Source organism: Typopeltis vanoorti, chromosome 6 (assembly GCF_054136105.1).
Source record: "Typopeltis vanoorti isolate ZY-2024b chromosome 6, IOZ_Tvanoo_1.0, whole genome shotgun sequence".
Lineage (NCBI taxonomy): Eukaryota > Metazoa > Arthropoda > Arachnida > Uropygi > Thelyphonidae > Typopeltis > Typopeltis vanoorti.
The window spans coordinates 87,520,192-87,541,292 of NC_143554.1; the positions used below are offsets into that span (position 1 = coordinate 87,520,192).

The window sequence follows — 21,101 nt, forward strand, 5'->3', positions numbered from 1 at the left end:
TAGGAATAATAAGGAGGCGGTTTGCCACTGCATAAAGCATTGGTAAGATTACATGTGGAATATTGTGCTCAAATTTGATCACTTAGTTTCCATTATAATGCAAAAATTCTAGAGAGTGTACAGAGACAAGTAAGATAATATTGGGACTTTGGAATGTTGGTTATGGAGAGAAGAAATAAAGGAATTTTACTTGATTAATACAGAAGAGATTACACATACATATTGTAGTATAGAGGTTGAGAGAGGAGTACAAGAGAAGTAGTGTAAATGTATGGTGAAGAGGGGAAGGAGGAGTACATTTTTTACATGAAGAATAATGCGAGTGGAATGTATTGTGAATGCTAGGAGTCTGAATGAGTTTAATCTTCAACTATGATAGATATCTCCCTTTTATATCAGCAGGCCCTACAAAAGTAAAACTTTTGTGGGCCTGCTGACTATATGGAGGTTTGCTGTAATAATAATAATGAATAGCGTATAACAATTTACTCATGTATACAATAAATATTGTCTATTGCAAATATGTGGGTAGGTGTACAATTTTTCAATGTTGTTCAACTGTTTCATAACTATAAGTAATTATATTTATCATGAAAATAAAAATAAAACTTCAAGTTTCTATTTTGGAAATTTTCCTGTTTGCATAATATAATCTGCTATATAAATTGCTTGATAACATTTTCATTTACCTGAAATGATGAGAACAGTTGGTCAGTATATAACCATGCTAACTCCACTGACTCTTGTAATACAGGTGCCATTGAAAAGCCCAGCAAAATGGAATAGTGGACACCAAACAGGGGTAGAAGTATCAATGTAGACTTACACCACTTTCTATAAAATTACAAATTTCATTTTCTTATCAGTAATATTTAGATTGAAATGAAAACTGATGTCATATTATAAATATTCCAATCGATATTATAAACTCAACTAGAGTTTATTCTTCTCTACTCCATTTTTTTCTTGTATGTCTAATTTTGTTGTAATTTTTGTCTCATGAAATGATAGAGTAAATATGAATGTTTGCTGTATGTACAGTTATATTAGATTAACAATAAATTATATTCTTATTTTGATCCTTAATGCATCTAAATTATAGATGATAAAGATGACATAAAAACTAAAGATAAGGATATTTCTGGTGACTAGTGTAATTAGTTTAAAAAATTATTGAATGAGATATCAAATGGTAGGAAAGTGGTAGAAAATATGCAGGAAGAATGCATTTGGATTTCAATACCTGAGGTATAAAATAGTATTTGAAACCTGAAATATAGAAAGTCGACGGTGCTAGATGATATGCAACCTGAAATTCTGCAATATAATAATATATAAGTTTTGCACTAGCTAGCATAATTCATAAGGACTTGATAACAGGGTCCAATCCCAAATGAATGGATGTAGAACTCTTCATAACAGTTTATACGAAAGAAACAAAATTAAATGTGAAAATTAGAGAAATTCCTTACTGAGTTTCCATGCTATATTTATACAAGCATACTTGAAAAAAAAATGATGTGTTTAATATACAGTTTTCAGAATTGGCTTCTTGTTTTACCCAATTCTCCCATTCTATGAAAAATCTCTTCCATGTTAACCTGATAACATGGAAGAGATTAACTTATATGTCTCAATCATACCCCCCCCCTCCTCCTCCTATTCACAAGGCTTTGCAATTTACATTCTCTCAATCTATCCTCATATTCCACATTTCAAAGACCACTGACCACCTTTGTGAATCTTCTCTGGACCCTTTCTAACATATCCTCATCACCGCCATGAAAACCTGGTGACCAAATCTGTGCACAGTAATCCATATGAGGCCTGATCAAGTCATCATCATAACCTCTTTATTTCTACATGGTAGGGTCCTCTGCATCATTGCCATTATCCAATGTGACATCTTCAAGCTTATACAATGTGGCCCCTGAATTTCAAGTCCTTGTCCACCACTCCAGAGCTCTCATCTCCTCTACCTCCTTTAATGTTTCCCCCAATTGAGTGTATACTTTACATCTCATCATTGCTTGCCAAATTTCAAAACCTTACACTTTGCAACACTGGTGTGACAGTTCCACTTACCTGCCTATTCATGCAATCTGTTCAAGTCCTCCTATAAGGCCATACCATTTGCTTGACCCTGTGTATTGCTCTCCCCAGCAAATGTAAATAGCTGCATATCACCAGCTAAACCCATCCCAATATCATTAATATACAAACTGAACAACAATGACTCCAGTACCAACCCCTGCAGCACACACCACTAGTGACCTTCCTCTTTTGGGATGATGTATCCCCATAAGCAACTTTCTGATATGTATTTGAAAGCCAATCACAGATCCAACTCACCAGTTTGCTATTTAATCTCATCTGTTTCAGTTTATTTAACAGCTTGTTGTGTGGCAGTCTGTTAAAAGCTTTTGCAAAATCTAAGTATACCACTGTATATGCATCTTCCTTGTCCAAGACAGATGTCACCCTGTTATCATAAGTAAGTTTAGTAAAACATGATCTCCCTTTAACAACCCCATGATGACCACAGAGAATACTGCTGTTATCAACCCATTTATGTATCCTACTTCTCACCAATCTCTCTCCAGTACCTTCACTACAACTCCAGATACACAGATTGGCCTAAAATATGTAGCCACAGCTTTTATCCCCACCTTTATGCAGTGGAACAATTTTACCTTCCTTTTTTCCCAATCTCTTGGAACCTGTGTTGTTGTAAGATTCTTATTAAACAGGCATGCCAATGCTAATTGGCCAATATCCTGGAACATTCTCTTAAGACATGTGGTGGTCGCATGTCATCAAAGCCTATCCTTATTGACATCAAGTTTATTTCCTCATATACATCCTTCTCACTGACAATTAAGCCATCCTCTCCTATGTCCTCTACACTTGAGTTTCTCATGACTTTACCCTAAGGAAGATGAAATACCCTTATAAACTGATAACTGCATACCTCAATGTCTTCTGCAGCAGTTATCATTGTACCATTTTCATCCATTAAGATCATCTTATCATAATCATTATTCCTTCTACTTGCCACATACTAAAAAACTAGGATTTTTCTTTGCCTGATTTGCTAATTTCTGCTCATATTGCACTTTTGTTGTCCTTACTGAGTCATTTTCCTGGCTTTCTCTTTATAATCTTCATGCAACTAATTATCATTATTATGGGCTACTCGATGGAGTCCTAAGACTCAGCGAGGGAAGCTTTAAACTTGCCATGCACTAATCCAACATTTGCGCAATATGTATCATACTTTGCTTTGAACTCATTCACAGTTATGGCATCCACAACACACACACTGGAAACCTATTCCACTCATTCACCACTCTCCAAGCAAAAGTAGCAAGGGTGTTAAAACCTAGTTTTAACACCCTTGCTAACTACACTCTTGCTCTGTTTCCAAGGATGGTCCTTAGTTCTTCCACCACTAGATCCATTCTGAAATTACGATTATTAATCTTGTACTGCCTCAAAAGTGCCTTCCTCTTCCAGGTTTCATGCTTAATGCCTTCAATTCATCCATTTTACACCTACCTCATTCAGCCTTTTGACCTTCAGAATACATTCACATATTGATGCTGTTATGTATTTTTTGTCAGTTCTCAAACAGCATTTATTTCCTTACTGCTAAACTCCTCATTTCATGCTATAACTCCAAGCTCTCATAAGCTTATCATAATCACCAGCCTTGCATTTCCACAATATCCTTTCCTTACAGAAGTCTGCATATGGCTAGCCACAACCCAGGTGATCAATTCTTGATCATTCTTACCAACTGGAGGAAAATGCAAAACCCCACTCACAGTTGCATCCTCTGATGAAATGATCAGATCTAAAACTCTCAATCCTCATGTCCCTCCTTTACATGCTGCCTGAGATAGTTGTCTCTCAAGAAATTCATTTTCCTTATTCCCAAATGCTATCTCTTCATTCTAATCTATAATATTTAATATCTATATAATATTTATATAGATTAGAATGTATAAAACAACCCAAGTTGTTTATACATTTCTTCATCACCACCCTCCATATTTCCTGGGTTGTAGCAACACCCAACTAAATATGTCTTCCTGTCAACCTCCACCTCACACCACACTGCTTCAAAATCATTGCCACTATTTCCTTCTTTCATGTCTATCTTATGTAGATATAGTTTGGAAAGAAAGTCTTGGTGTTTTGAGAAGTGATGAGTCGAATACCAGGTCTAGCTTAGATGTTGAGGCCAAGTCTAAAAATTTACAAAATTTATTTTACTTGCTAAACTATAAAGCATATCTTTTTCTTGAAAATAATTTTTAAAAGAGGTATACCGTGAGTAGACATATCGATACAAAATAAATAACGGAAAAAAAAAACTCACGTAGAAAGATTATTTAATAGTATAATTTTCGCCTGTGTGTCACAGGCATCTTCAGTACAATAAGCTCAAAATTAAACACTAACTGACAATTCCAAAAAGCGCCACCTAAGTAGCTGGTGTAAGATAACTAAAAAGGTCAATAACTTTCCTAAAAAAAAAAAATTAATACAATAAAATAAAAAGTTAGGAAAGATTAGCTGATTTGTAAAGTACAATCTCCCATAAAGGGGATAGACGTAAGCCGTCGGATCTGTTTAAGTTAAGAGAATGAAGTAGAGTTTCACATGTTTCTTTATAAAAGCGTTCCATGAGAAACTGACTTTTGTGAAGATGAACTCTGTGTCTAGTGAAGATGGCATGTTCTGCAAGTCCAGACTTTTCAGGTTTAAAGTATTCAATATAAGATTGGTGTTCTTCTAGCTGAATAGAGGCAGATCTTCCCGTTTGTCCGAAATAAGATAATCCACAAGAGCACGGAATCTGGTAGCTGGATGATTAAGATGTGGAAGCTTGTCCTTAGGAGAAGTGAGAAAGGTGGAGATTTTTCTAAATGGTCGAAAGGCAACAAAAATATTCAGTGGTTTTAAAACTTTTGCTATACGTTCACTGATGCCTTGTACATAAGGGATAGTAATGCATGTTATTTCCTCTGTGTTTGAAGAGGAAGACATTAAAACTACTCAAAGTTCTTTTAATGAAGCAATTCTTATAACCATTAGATAGAAAGGAAGAAGTTATATATTGTAGTTCTTTCTGTAAAAGATCGTCTGAAGAACAAAAGGAGTGGGCCCGATGAACCAGTGTTTTAATAGTTCTGCCTTTTGACTGGGATGGTGATGAGATTCCGCATGGATATAATGGCCTGTATGAGTCTTCTTTCTATAAACTGAGAAACGTAGGTTACCATCTGGTTGGCGAAGAATTAGAAGATCTAAAAAGGCTAACTGCTTATTTGATTCTACTTCTAGGGTAAACTTGATCCTAGGATGAAATGCATTTAACTTAGTGAGAAATTGTTGAAGATGCCTGTGACACACAGGCGAAAATTATACTATTAAATAATCTTTCTAGGTGAGTTTTTTCCATTATTTATTTTGTATTGAAAATAATTTGATTGTAAATAACTGACATTTGTAAATAAATTAACCAGTAAAAATGTAATTCACACTCTGTTTTATTTAATTATATTCTACTTAATCACACTTCATTTTTTTTATTGCATTCCATTTTTAAATAAATATATAAATAAATAAAAAAAAAAACATTTTAGTTATATGCCACGTGAAAATTTAGAATGAAGACCTAGTATTATTCTTTGCAGTTATATATATATCTATTTCTGAGTGAATATATACATTTTCCAGATTATCTACTTTTAGCTATACATATTTTGAAATTTAACTGAATAAAATGAAAAGTGTTCAGTGAAGTACAGGATGTCCCAGAATTAGCTATCTATTTTCATCAAGAATGATTATTATTAATAATAATCATTCTTGATGAAAATAAAATTATGAAATAATTTTGTTTGCATCTCCTTTCAGAACCCTAACCCTAATAACATATCCAAGACAACAGTTCATAGAATCTTGTGTTTGACACTGATGAAAAAGGCTTATCACATTCAGGAACTGCATGCCCTAAATGAAAAGGATTATCCAAATTGAGCAGCAAAGTGTGCAGAATTTCTGAATCAGATCGAAAATGAAAGTTTATTGGAGAACATCTTATTCAGTGATGAGGCAACTTTCCACACATGTGGTCAAGTCAATCAACACAATTGCCATATCTGGTCTAATGAAAAATCATTTGAAGTCATAGAATGGCAAAGAGACTCTCCAAAAGTTAACATGTGGCTTGGAATCACTAAATCCAAAAGTTATGGCCCATTCTTCTTTCAGGAAGCATATGTAACAGGAACCATCTACCTTGATATGCTTCTGCAGTTTCTCAAACCACAGCTTCTTGATGGTGGCATTCTTGATAATGTTGTGTTTCAACAAGATGGAGCACTATGTCATTATGCAATAATTGTTTGAGAATACCTCAGCAGACGCCTTCTGAATCAGTGGATTGGACATGGAGGACCTCAACCTTGGCCTCTGGGTTCTCTGGATTTGATACCCCTGGATTTCTTTGCATGAGGTTTCATAAAAACAAAGGTTTATTGCCAAAAGATCAATAGTTTAGCTGAACTTAAAGAACTCATTTAGTTGGCGGTGCAAGACATAACTCTTGCAAGAGAGCTTCAAAATGTGTTTTGCAATGCTAAGGATATATTTGAAATTTGCAGGGATACAGACGGAGCACATGTTGAAAGTTCTCAATAAAGATTTGACTTATGATTTATAAATCTGTTTTACTATCATAATTAGGTAATAAACATGAAATTATGTCAGTTTTTAATAGATTTGTCCAATTTCATAGAAATAGATAGCTAATTCTGAGACACCCTATATAAAAAGAAGCTAACCATTTCAGTTACATGGTTATATATAATGACTTATTTTACTTTTATTAAAAAAAATAAAATTTAAGAGCAATCAATGAATTTGGAGATATACCTCGCAATGTTGAATGAACTTTTGTACAAAAATTGTTGCAACTGAAAATGTTCTTCCAGAATTTGTATTTTCTGACCAGAACCATTAGCAAGCTTGACATAATTTTTCCAAGTTTTCTGTTATTTTCTTTAAACTTTAATATGAGAAATACTTGTTTCAACTTATGAAAGTGATTTCTTGCTGATTTGGAATCACTAAATAACTTTTGCTCCTTTTAAAATTTGATTCAATTATTTTATTATTAACATCTAACCTCAATGGAGTCAAAGGACTCAATCATTGCAGAACCATACTCTCTCATGCACAAAGATCATCAAAATGTACCTTAAACACATTCACAGTTTCTGCAGTTTTCAGGCAATGCATTCCACTCACCAATCATGTTCCATACAAAGAACCTGCTTCTCACTCCCCTGCTCACATCCCCTCCTTATACAGCTTCCACAAACAGCCTCTAGTTCTATCCTTGTCTCTCTCTACTCTACGCTATGAAATATCTTCTCACATTAACCTATAACAATTCCTCACCAACCTTATGTCTCAATCATATCCCCTCTTCTTCTATTCACAAGGCTCTGTAAATTGCATTCCCTCAATCTCCCCTCATATATGACATTCCATAAACCTAACACTAACTTAATAAACCTTCTCTGGGCTTTCTCCCATACATCCCCATCCTCTTGATACCAGTGACTAAATCTGTGCACAGTATGCCATACATGGCCTGATCAAAGTCCTATACAAATGAACCATAACCTCTTTGCTTCTGCTTGTCAATGACCTCCTCGTTATCGATAATCCACTGTGATTTGACTACTAAACATCAAGTCTCTGTCCACTATCACTCCCAGCTCTCTCATTCTTCTACCTCCTTCAAAATTTCTCCATTACCTCTGTTACCAAATTTCAGAACTTTACATTTCAACATTAAATTGATAGCATCACTCACTTGCCTCTCCTGCAAGGCCAAAATATCTGCTCCACTTGTCATAGCTCTTGCCAAATTTGCAGCATCAGCAAACAGCTACATATATATATATCCAGTTAAGCCAGTCCCAATCTCATTAATATACATGTTAAACAATAACAGTCCATAAACAGATCCCTGTGAGACTCCAATGATGACTTTTCTCTTTTGGGATACCACTTCTTCATCCACAACATGCTGATACCTATCTGCAGCCAATCAGCTATCCAATTCACTAGTCTATTATCTAATCCCATCTATTTCAGTTTAGCTACCAGCTTGTCATGCTGCAGACTATCAAAGGTCTTTGAAAATTCCAAGTACACCGCTATATATGCATCTCCATTCTTCTTTATCCAGTGAATTTGTTGCTTTATTGTAATATGCAAGCAGATTGTAAAAGCATGACCTTCCCCCTAACAAACCTGCTGACCATTATAAAGATTATTGCTATTATCAACCCATTTCTGAATCCTAGTCCTCACCAACTTCTCAAACACCTTAACAATAACTCCAGACAACAAATTGGTTTATAATTTGTAAAGTAGAAGAATTTTTTCCACCACCTTCCGCTCCTTTGGTTTTCCCCTGTTGCCAAATTCATGTGAAATAGGTGTGCCAAATTCTATTAATTCCCTAGAGCATTTCTTCAGGACATGCAGTGATGTATTATCAAGTCCTACTGCCTTATTAACATCAAGTTTACTTATTCCTCATATTGTTGCCTTCACAAGGATACAATATACTAATAAACTGCTCATTGAATACTTCAGCTATATCCTCTGCATCCGTTACCATTCTCTGCCAGTGTCATCAGCTATCATCCTCCTCCCACAGTCATTTTTTCTTCTACTTGTCACATATCAAATGAACTTACTATAGGATTTTTCTTAGCTTGATTGGCTAATTTCTGCTCATACTGTACTTCCGATGTCTTTACCAACTGAGTCACCCTCCTGGTTTGCTCTTTTTACACTTCAGAGTACACAGGTAATAATCTTCTGATTATCACCAACATTCATCTTACATTGCTTTTATAGTGCCCTCTTCCAGATTTCAAGCTTAATCTCTTCATTCATCCATTTTACTCATATCTTATTTAGCCTTTTCACCTTTGGAATACTCTCAGACATGCCCAAGCAGAATCTGTCTCCTTTCCATTCAACTGCTCTTTCCATGCTATAGTTCTCAACTGTCTCCTCTCTTCTCCTAAGTTTTTCATAATCATCAGCTTTATAGTTCCACATATATCCCTTCTTTTCAGAAGTTCTCATATGACTGGCTATAACCTATATGATAACTTCATAGTCACTCTCACCAACCAGGGGAAGATTAAACACTCCATTCATATCCTCTGATGATATAACCAGATTTAAGATGCTTAATCCTCATGTGCCCCCCCCCCCGTTACATACTACCTAAGATGTTTGTCTCTTAAGAACGCGAGCAATTCATTCTCCTTATTCTCTGATGCTATCTCTTCATTCTAATCAATATTGCCTTAATTCAAATCGCCCATAATGATCATTCTTTGATAGCTCACTAACCAAGTTGACTATACATTTCTTTGTCTCCAATCCTCCATATTCATGGGCCCGTAGCAATACCTACCCAAATATCTCATTCTATTGACCTTCATCTCACACCATACTGCTTCAAACCACTGCCACTTTTTTTTGCTTGTATCTCAACCTTATGAAGACATAATTCTCCTGCTATTATTGGCAGCAATTTCCTCCCACCTCCATTTTAGCCATTCCTATCCTCCCATCATATCCTTCCATTTTTATTCCCATGAAAATATCATTTTCATCTGTGTTTCATTTATTCCAACCATTTTTGGCAAATAAACTTAATGCAACAATTTTATCTGCCTTATTTCTGATCCTCCTGGCATTCATAAATAAGAATAACAATTCATTTCTTGGTCTATAACCAGTCCTTCCCATGCTTCCCCTCACCTGATTTCTTCACACTTTCTCCTATGTAAACCCCCAGACTCAACTACTTCCCCTTGTATTTCAGACTGTTCCTGTCCTATGTTAACCATCCTCATACATTCATTCACTATTGCTTTCCAAATCTACTCTCTTCATACTGTGTCTCCCTGACCTTCCTGGGTCAATCCATTCCCTGTCCAACTTGCATTCCTGTTCTAATGTTCTCATCTTTATTCTCAATAACATCGGTCTCACCTGGTCCACCTCCTGCTCATTTACTTCATCTCTTTCCAGTAGCAGCCTTTCCAGATGACTCACCAAAACCATTCAGGTGCAGTCGATCACTCTTAGCTTCACAAACTGCACACTTTGCTCTTCACACATTTCCACTAACATTCCATTCAAGATCTTTGCTCTCCATTGCAATTCATCATTGGCATACCTGGGCAAAACACAAATAACTCTTCCTAACCATGCTGTTGTCTTTCACTCTCCTCAGTAATCTCCTGATATCCAATCTCACATTCACCTTATGTCCAACCATTTGTCACAATCACTAACTCTCTCGTACACTTACTTCTCATATTCAGTGTGCCTCAAACACCCTATTCATTCACCCTCCTGGAAAATTCTCCAGGAGGGAGAATGAACAGGAGTATGTTTTCCAGGAGAATATCAATTATCATCCTTGAAAACATACCTTGTGCACCCTCTCATCCACCACACCTTTTATGATAGGATCTCCATGCAGTGCTATTCTTGAGCCATTTGCTACTTCTTTCTCTCCACCATCTCTCATTTTATTCTTTCAGACTCTTCCATTCGTATTCATCATCTCATCTTCCTTTCCCTCTTTTACCTTGCGGTGTCAAATCACCGGACCTCAAACCGTTCACAGGATAAGGTGGTCAGCCCTATGCCGCAGTGTATCCTATGCCTGTAGTGTTGAGTTCTCAAGGCAGGTTTGAATGTCCCATGCCTTATGCCCCAGGATGAAAAACCCTAGGATAAACAGGGGGGGGGGACCCTACTGTCCAAGGGCTATGGCTGAAGAAGATCCTTCAGCTCTTCACGTCACTGACAGGAATCGCACTAGGACACTCCTTCCCCAGGTATATGGTTGCGAGCACACAGCCACTAGGCTAACTGTGGACTGCTTGTATTCATGATACGTCTAATTTAATTTTGTATATCCTTCATCTCATTTCTCATCTTAATCATTTGATTCTTCAATTCTTCTACCATCATTAACATTTTTTTTTATCATTATCAAAAATAATTTCATTACAATTTTCTTAGTTTTCATTGCATTCAATACTTTCAGTGGAAAAAATTCTCTTCATTGTTTCTGTTGCAAAATCTAAGATCAGTTTTGGTAATATATCACCATTTGTAAGACATCTCAAAAGATCTAAGTCAGTATTGCTGTACTCTTTTATGCAAGTTTCCATTTGTAATAATTCTCAGCCTAAGCTACATTGAGTTTCCCTCAACTTTGTTAATGTGAAGGTAACTGCCAAGCCTGCTGAACAAAGATTACATCTGGTCTTCTAAGTGCTTCATCGATTAACTTAAATTGCATTAATGAATTATTAAAATTGGTGAGCAACCGGTTGAGCTATTTCATAAAATTTACACTACTAATATCTTTATGAACCTCTTCGGTAAACTTAAATAGTCTTAAAAATGTCAAAACTATATGTGTTTTAACATCCATAACTAATTCCACCTCATGTTCCATTCACTATTTTTTGTTACAAAAGATTACTGCATATAACTGAAGTGTTAAAATACTTAACATTATGAAGATTTAAAGATTTTCATTTAAATGATGAAACTTTTGCTAATTTAGGCTTGTCAAATTCATATTTTTATTTCTTATCGTCATCTGAGAAATCATCTTCTAATCACCAAAGTCTTCATTTTCATCAAAAGTTGTCTTTTTTCTGATAGTAAACATCACAAACAGCTAAATGTGTTGTGTGATTAAGGCATAAATGATACAAATCTGGCAATTTACAACCACAATTGACCATGATTCATTGTTTGCCAGTTGAGTGCGCAAATGACTTCTTACCATTTCTACCATTTGAGATGCTTAATATGAATTGCAAATATGAACAAATCAATGTTGTAAATTACTTAAGTTAAGGGATATTACCTCCCATATTGTTTCATAGCCGAATAAGAAACTCAAAGAGTTTCATGCCAAATATAGAAAGTATATAAAGTTCGGCGAGTTCAAGCGTAAGCAAATACCTAGATACTGCAACACCTGACTCATTTGGTAGTGCAAACCAAGGCAACTCATAGTAAGGATGGAGCAAGCTCTGATCACTATTCTTGGTATTTACCCATAATGTGAACTTAGCTCCTAGGAGCTGTATAACTGTTCTACATTATGCGAGAAGGTCACTACCCAGACCGGTTTCAACCTTTATTGAGGTCTCATCAGTGAGTAGGTAGACCTAGATAATACCAAGTCTGTAGCAAACAGAACTTACATACCCTACTATAAGAATTGCCAAGAAGGTGTCCTAATAAATTACTAATTATATGAAGAGCCAAAGGCTTCAATTCGGCGACATGAAATTATTTAAGTTAAGGGATATTACATCCCATATTGTTTCATAGCCGAATAAGAAACTCAAAGAGTTTCATGCCGAATATAGAAACTATATAAAGTTCGGTGAGTCCAAGTGTAAGCAAATACCTGGATAGTGCAACACACAGTCCATCTGGTATCTGGTAGTGCAACCTGGGCAACTCATAGTAAGGGTGGAGCAAGTGCCGATCACTTAATCGAAGCCTTTGGCTCTTCATATAATTAGTAATTGTAAATTACATTATCATTTCCATGCAGATTAACATTGAAATAATATTTCATCTTTGTACTAGTCCATTCATCATAGGTGAGACTAAATCTCTGATCTTCTTGCATTGTTGCTTGAAATAACACCATCGTCTTTTATTTATTTCTGCTTATAAAAATCATGAATCACACCTATCACATCTCTTTCAAACTTAGGAAACTTTCCGATCGAAGTCGGATAAATAGTAGTTTACCATATATAAGGGACCTGAAAGATATATCTCTCTCAAAACAATTCAAAACAAAACAAAAAAAAAATTGCACACATATCTTCACCCCACATGCCTTATAATTCATTTTTCGGTGAACTGTATTTTCGATGAATTGTTGTTTTTCGATCAATTGCGTTTTCAATTAACTTCTCATCGGTGAATTGCTTTTTCGAGGAATTGCCTTTCGATGAATTGCTTTTTCGATGACTGTTGTTCAATAAATTGATTTTTAATTAATTGTTTATTCGGTGAATTGCCTTTTCAATGAATTGTCTTTCGATTAACTGTTTTTTGGTGAACTCTCCTGATACCGCTTTATCTTCCTCTATCAGGGCCTGCAGATGTGCAAGCATTAAGATTTCATTTCATCTATGAAAAATGTGCTAGACAGTGACCTGAGGGATGTCTAGCTCATGGATAGCATGCGTTATTGATTTCCAAGGACTTTGCTGAATGGTGACAAATTCAGTTCATGGCTTCCCCAGATACAAATGGTTGCCTCATGCTTTGTCCTTCACAGATGCACTCATTCTGCTCCATTTGTTTGTTTCAGTGAAAGTTTATTTTATTTCATACAGTATGATCTTAACAATTGTAAAACCAAGTTTAGAAAACTATGACATACAAAACGCTTTTGCATGTTGTGTCAACATGATAAATAGTTGAGTTATCCTGGAATTACGTGCAACTTTCAAGCACAAAATCTTGAAGAAACCTGTAAAATGTAAAGGTAACTCTACACTTTGGAGCATACTACATGCTCATATGAAACCTAGTTACTGAGTAATAAATATGTGAAAATGTTCAGTTCTTTTTTGAATCACTATATATCCACAAGAATATAAATAAAAGATGCCAAGAAATTATATTCTTGGTTTAATCCTTTATAAGAGTGTAAGCAAACAAAGGTTGCACGTGAAGTAACTTCATGACTGAGCAATTCGTATACAGAGGCAAATGACTTCACATCACTTGCCTTAGTATCCCATAATGCAAAGCACATATCCTTATGGACATGTATAATGCTATGCATTATGGGAAGGTCACTACCCAGACTGGTTTTGACCTTTGTATAGGTGAAACAGGCTCTAAAAAAATAGATGATCCTGAAAGATCACCCAACTCAGCATTGTTCCACTCAGTGACAGGCTCACCACATCACCGAGAACTTCTCAGCATTGGCTCTACCCAGTGGCAGGCTAAAACCTACCAGAGACAGGTAAAAACCTACCCCCAAGCAGAGCCTCTTGGAGCCAGAACCGAACCGGTTTCGACCTTTGTTGAGGTCTCATCAGTGGGAGCCAGACCCAGAAGTGATACCAAGGTTGAAGTAATGCAGAAGTCAATTTCCATATATGGCTTGCCAAAAGGTGTCACACTTTATTACTAAAATACTCTGGATTAGAGTCCAATCCAGAGTATTTTAGTTTTTCCTTTATACTTACACTTGGATAAAAGATTAATTTCTTGGATAAAGGACTAATTATTAATAAAATATAATTTTTTGGCATCTTTAATTTAGAGTATAACCAAGTGGAAAAACTTACAACCGCATGAATATATCTGGATATACTGTGTGTGTGTATATATATGAGGGTGGTCTGAATGGTTCTCAGCCTCAACCATAGATTGCAACACTATTGGCAAGATTTTTTTTTTCTAAGTTGGTACATCTGTCATAAGCATCCATGTGAATTTGCAAGGCATTCTATCAAGTGGTTTGTTTTATACAGCTGTCTGAAGCAAAAGTGTTGTCTATATCCTTTGAAAGGGAAAAAAATTGAGTATCATGCGGTTATAAAATTCTTTGTAAAAGAAGATTTAACACCAAAAGAAATTCATTCAAAGTTTATAATAGTTTATGGGCACTCTTCTCCTTCATTTTTGACAATTAAGAAATGGGCTGTCGAGTTTAAACGCGGGCATACCAGCCTTGAAGATGATCCATGTGAAGGACATCCAAAAAGTGAAACAACATCAGAAATCATTGAACAAAAGTGCACGATATGGTATTGGATGACCAGCGCATCAAAGTGCATGAAATTACTGAGCCTATAGGCATTGCAAAAGAACGTGTAGGATATATTTTGCATGAAGAATTGCAAATGAAAAGCTTTGGCAGGATGAGTTCCACGCATTTATTACAATGGATAAGATTTGGATTCACCATTACACACCAGAATCAAAAGTTGACAGAAGCCAGTTGTTTAGTGCTAAAGAAGACAAAGTCAGTTCCATCACCAGGAAAGGTCATGACATTGGTGTTTTGGGAATGCTAAAGGCACTTTGTTTATTACTGATTTTAAAAAGGGTAAAACAATAACTGGGAAATATTATTCCAATCTTTTAACCAGACTAGATGAAAAAATTCATGAGAAAAGTCCCGGTGAGTAGAAGAAAAAAATAATATTTCATCAGGACAATGCACCTGCCCACAAAAGTGTTTTGGCAATGGGAAAATTAACGGATCTACATTATGAATTGTTGGAACATCCACCCTATTCCCCAGATTTGGCTCCCTCTGTTTCTTCCTCACTGGGCAGCGTTTTTCTTCGAATCAAGAGGCGATTGCAACTGTAGAGGGATATTTTGCAGATCTTACTGAGAACGACTACCGACTACAGGAACGGGATAATGGCACTGGAGCATCGCTGGAATAAATGTGTTAGTCTTAACTGAGATTATGTTGAAAAATAAAAATAATTTTGAAATCATAAATTTGTGTTTTCATTGTTAGGCCGAGAACTTTTCAGACTACTCTCGTATATACACACACATATCCAGTTGAATGTATATCCAAATGGATTTGATGGGTTGGAATGTTTTAATGTTTTATGGAATTTTTATTTACTTGATTTTTTTTAACTGAACTTCTCTTGAGGATACATCATTAAAAAATGATGATAATTACTTTTTTTTGAAAGGCAAGACATATTTTTAGAATCCAATATTTCATTTAAAGGTTTATTTCCAACTAAGGTCTGACTTCTCTGATGAAGTATGGCAATGAAGAGGTTCCAGGTATACTGAAATACTGCAGAGATTATGCAGAGATTAAAAAAATAGTCAGCAAGAAAGAAACACAGTCCCAAAGAAGCTCATTTTTTTTAATGAAAAGTAGGCTAAAAATCAGCAAAATGGGGTATGCCTTCTGCAACATATTTTGACTCCAGAGAAATTCCACCATATTCCATCTTCTTTTCATGTTAAGGTCAGTGGCTTGTCATAGCCAAGTAACTTGTCTTCTTAAAAACCTGCCTACTGTGTATGATAAGGAGGTTAATCCTATCTGCATTGTCTGCTATGTTTGTAAATTGTGCATATTCCTTTAGCTGATATGCCTGTTTCATCCTGTAAAACAGGATGAAAAACCTAAGTTTTCGGGAGGAAAAAACCCTGCCACTTCTGTATGAGAGTGGCTAACTTATCTTAAGTTGAAGTCCTGCTAAATGTTCTTTGTGTCCTAGACAGGATTTGCAACTCAGATTTTTCCAACCAAAGCACATAACTCCATCTGGATATGTTGTAATAATTATAACAAGAATATAGCAACTATTAGCAGTAATATGGGCACTTGTTATATTCCATTGAGTCATTTTCAACTCCTGGTGATTCTATGAATAGACACTCTCCATTCAGATCTGTCCCTGGCCATATCTTTCAGAATTTCCAGGTGCATTCCAGTTGCTTCTTTAACTCCATCCACCCATCTCATTCTTGGTCTTCCTCTTCTACTTCCATCAACTTTAGCAAACATCATCTTCTCCAGATTGTCATTTGCTTGCATAATATGTCCAAAGTATGACAATTTTTGCTTGATGATCATAGCTTAAAGGGAGCAATCTGGCATTATTCTGTTTATCACTGATTTATTGGTTTGCTTTGCAGTCCATGGTATTCTTAGTAAGCATCTCCAAACCCATAATTCAATTGCATCTATCTTCCTTCCTTCTTTCACTCTTTCTCAGTGTCCAAATTTCACATCCATACGGTACCACAGGGAATACCATTGCTTTCATGATTCTGATTTTTGTTGCGAGGCTAATATCTTTATCTTTAAAGATCTTGCTTAAATTTGTCATTGCTTTCTTTCCAAGTAATAATCTTCTTCTAACTTCTTCAGTATAATACCCATCTTTATCAATTCGGGATCCTAGGAGTACAAAATTGTTAACTACCTCCATTTTCTTCCCATCTACTTCAAAATCATTAAGTTCACATGTTGCCATAACTTTTGTCTTTTTGAGGTTAAGTTTAAGGGCCATATTTAGCACTTTCTTCTTTACTTTCATAAGTTCCTCCAAATCTTCTATGCATTCTGCTAGCAAGGTGGTATCATCTGCATACCTCAAATTATTAATAATTCTTCCACCAATTTTAATTCCAACTGAAGACTCCTCCAGCCAATTGTATTCACTGTACAAGTTAAACAGGTATGGAGATAAAATACATCCTTGTTACACCCCTTTACCTATTGTGAAATATTCAGTTTCTCCAAGATCTGTTCAGACGGTAGCTTCTTGTTCATAATAAAGATTCCTCAGAAGGATAATTTTTTTGTGCCATGGCATGGCATGTTTAAGGGGGGGGGAGTAGATATGCAGACTTCAGTGAGGCAGTTGAGTGCATGAATGAGTATAATATGCCCGACTGAGTACGAAGGACAACAAATCAGAATGGTATAGTTAGTATAAGGCATCAAAATAGGGATGGGACAAATGGGCTTCTGCAATTCATGTATACTAATGCCAGAAGTATTAGGAAAAAGAAGGAAGAATTTTTGGCCTTGGTTGGCACTTCCAGGCCACAGGTTATTGGTATATAGTGTATTCAGGAGTGACAGGGAGAATAAAAAGGGGGGAGGAGTGTTATTGATGATAGCTGATGAGGTTCAGCCAAGGAGTATAGAAGTTGAACTGCAGGATAGAGAAAAGAGCACATTTGAAGCTATTTGGTGTGAGATAGAGGCTAGCAGAACAAAATATACAATTGGGTGCTGCTATAGACCAGGTGATGGAATAGATGGTGGGGATAGTATGCATAGGCAAATAGAAGAAATGAGTGGAAGGATGATAATTATTATGGGTGATTTCAATTATGGTAACATTGACTGGAAGGAGGAGAGGGCACATGGGAGGAAGGAATTGGATTTTATGCGGTTATTAAGGGACAACTATCTGCGACAGCATGTAGTGGAAAATACTAGGGATCAGAGAGTGCTTGACCTAGTAATTGCATCTGAGAATGTGGCTGTAACGAACATGACCATGTTGCCACCAATTGGTGAGAGTGATCATAAGGTCACTTGGGAGGTGGCTAAAGGAGTGGAATTTACAATTAAGACAGGGTACATGTGGAATTACTGGGCTGGTAAGTATGACAAGCTTAGGAGTGTGCTTGGCTCAGTGCCATGGCATGTAAAACTGCAATGGCTGGATGTTGATAGTGCATGGGAGGTGGTTAAGAAGTGTTTGTAGGAGGCGATGGTTGACTGTATACCAAGAGTCCGAATAATAAATCAAGTAGGGGTTAAATGGATGAATAACACTATTAAGCTTGAGCTGCAAAAAAAGAAACAATTGTGGAGGGAATTTAAGGAGAAAGGTGACCAGAGGTGCAGGAACAGTATAAAGCTCAGGCCAGGAAGGTAACAAGGATGGTAAGAAAAGCAAAAGCGGATTATGAAAGAAAATTGGCCATGCAGGCTAAAGAGAATCCCAAACAGATTTTTCAATATGTTGCAAGTAAAAGGAAAAATATTCATGGCAGAATGATTTTAAAAAATGCTGAGGGTAGGGAGGTAACTGAATCAGTTGATATAGTGGAATTACTGAGTGAGCATTTTGCAAGAGTATATCATCCAAGTGGTGATATTGCAGGAATGAAGGAACCAATAGCTTGTACAGGAATTGTGGTGAACGAAGTGGAGGTGACTAGTCTATTACAAAACCTTAATGTGAATACATCTGTGGGACTAGATGGTATACCAGCTTGGGTCTTACGTGAAGCGGCTAAAGAATTGTCAGTGCCCTTGACCATTTTGTTTAAATTGAGTCTTGGGTCTGGGTTAGTCCCAAGGGGGGTGGAAAGAGGGGAAAATAGTTCCACTGCATAAAGAAGGTTCCAAGACTGCTGTTGCAAATTACCAACTGATCAGCATATTAGGAGTCATTGTCAAGGTCTTGGAGAAAGTAGTCAAGAGAAAAATACAGGAATGGATAGATGAAAATGGGATACTGTATCGGGGACAGCATGGTTTTGTGAAGGGTAGGTTATGCCTGTAACTTGCTCATGTATTATAACACAGTGACGGCTGAACTAGATAAGGGTAATGGGTTTACTTTACAGTGATTCTACTGGACCTTGCTGAGGCCTTTGACAGGATACCACATGGAATTCTAATCAATGAAATGCAGCATATGGGGATGGATATAGGGTTGGTGAGATGGATAGGAGGGTGGTTGACGGAGAGATATCAGAGAGTGGTTTATTCAGGAGTAGAGTCCACAAGACGGCCTGTGACTAGTGGTGTGCCACAAGGATCTGTTCTTGGACCACTGCAGTTTAATTTGTTCATTAATGATATAGGAAAGGATCTGAGAGGAACAGTTCATTTGTTTGCGGATAATGCAAAGTTGGGTAGGGCAATAGCGAATGCAGATGATGTCAAAATTTTGCAGGATGATTTGGATAGATTGGAGGTCTTGGCTAAGTAGAATGGATGTCAATTTAATGTGGCAAAATGTAAGGTTATACATTTTGGGGTGAAAAGATTAGCAGCAGTTTACTATATTGGTGGAACTGTACTCTAGGAAATTGATGAGGCACGAGATTTAGGAGTGTTGGTGGATAAGGAGTTGAAGTTTAGGAGGCACATTGCAAAAGTGGCCAAATCAGCTCGTCAAATCACTTGGTTGCTGACGAATACATTGACAAGCATGTTAGTGTTCCTCTGTATCGAGCCTTGATAAGACCCCATCTCGACTACTGCACCCAGATTTGGTTACCTAGGTTTCTTCTTGATGGGGAAGAGGTTGAGAGGATCCAGAGGCAAGTGACCAAGATGATAGTGGGTCTGTGGAATGAACCTTATGAGAACAGGTTGATGATTTGTGGGTTGCAAAAATTGGTTGATAGGCGGAGGAGGGGGAGAAATGATTGAGACATTCAAATTACTGAAGGGTTTCTATAAAATTAATTCAGAAGATATTTTTGAGAACAGGGCTGGTTGTGGGAGGACTAGAGGACATCCATGGAAGCTGGGCAAGGGTGTGGTTAGTAAGGGTGTTAGAGATGGGTTCTTTACTTTTAGAGTGGTGAATGAGTGGAATGGGCTGCCAGAGTCTGTGGTGGGTGCTGTGATGGTGAATGAGTTTAAGGCGAGGTATGATAGATACTGTATGAATGTTGAATAGTTGTGATGAACATGATTTGGGGCCTCCCTTGATGAGTCTAAGGACTCCCTGGAGTTGCCTGTAATAATAATAATAATGAAATGTTCTGGTACTCCCATTGTTCTTAACACATTCCACAGTTTCACATGATCTACAGAGTCAAAAGCCTTACTATAGTCAAGAAAACAAAGGTAGACATTCTTTTTGATATTCCTGTGCTCTTTCTATTATCCATCTCACATTGGTGATCTGATCTCTTGTTCCTCTGCCTTTTTGAAATCCTGCCTCTTCATCTAGCATTTCTCTCTTCATGAATGGTTCCAGTCTTTTCTGAATGATCTTAAGTAAGATTTTACTTGCATGAGAAATCAATGCATAGTTCTGTAATTTCTGCACTCTCTTGCATTACCTTTCTTCAATAAAGTTATAGAAATTGATTTTTTCCATTCCCTAGACCATGTAGTTGTGATCCAAATTTGCTGACATAGAGCTGTTAAAATTTTAACTGCCTCTTCTCCCAGGGCTTTGAGAAGCTCAATAGGTATACCATTCCCTCCTGGTGCTTTCTTACTGGATAGCTGTTGCAGTGCCCACCTCACTTCACTCTCCAGTGATACTGGCTCCTGTGTATAATGATACTGTGTATAATCCTGCTCTTCAAATTTCTCAGTAATTTTCAAGTCCTTTCTGTAAAGGGCTCTGTATACTCTTTCCATCTTTCTTTGATGGCTGCAGCTTCTGTAAGATATCCTTTGTGTTTACTTTTCA

General features: G+C 36.6%; 1 protein-coding gene across 1 annotated transcript in view; it reads right to left on the minus strand.

The window, feature by feature from the left end:
* The window catches only part of LOC150105672 (secretin receptor-like), a 244,613-nt gene that overhangs the window by 36,948 nt on the left and 186,564 nt on the right, over nucleotides 1-21,101 (minus strand). Inside the window, exon 12 of the mRNA XM_090394527.1 lies at nucleotides 690-834. Coding sequence (XP_090250653.1) covers nucleotides 690-834 — 145 coding nt within the window. The remainder of the gene's footprint in view (nucleotides 1-689; nucleotides 835-21,101) is intronic.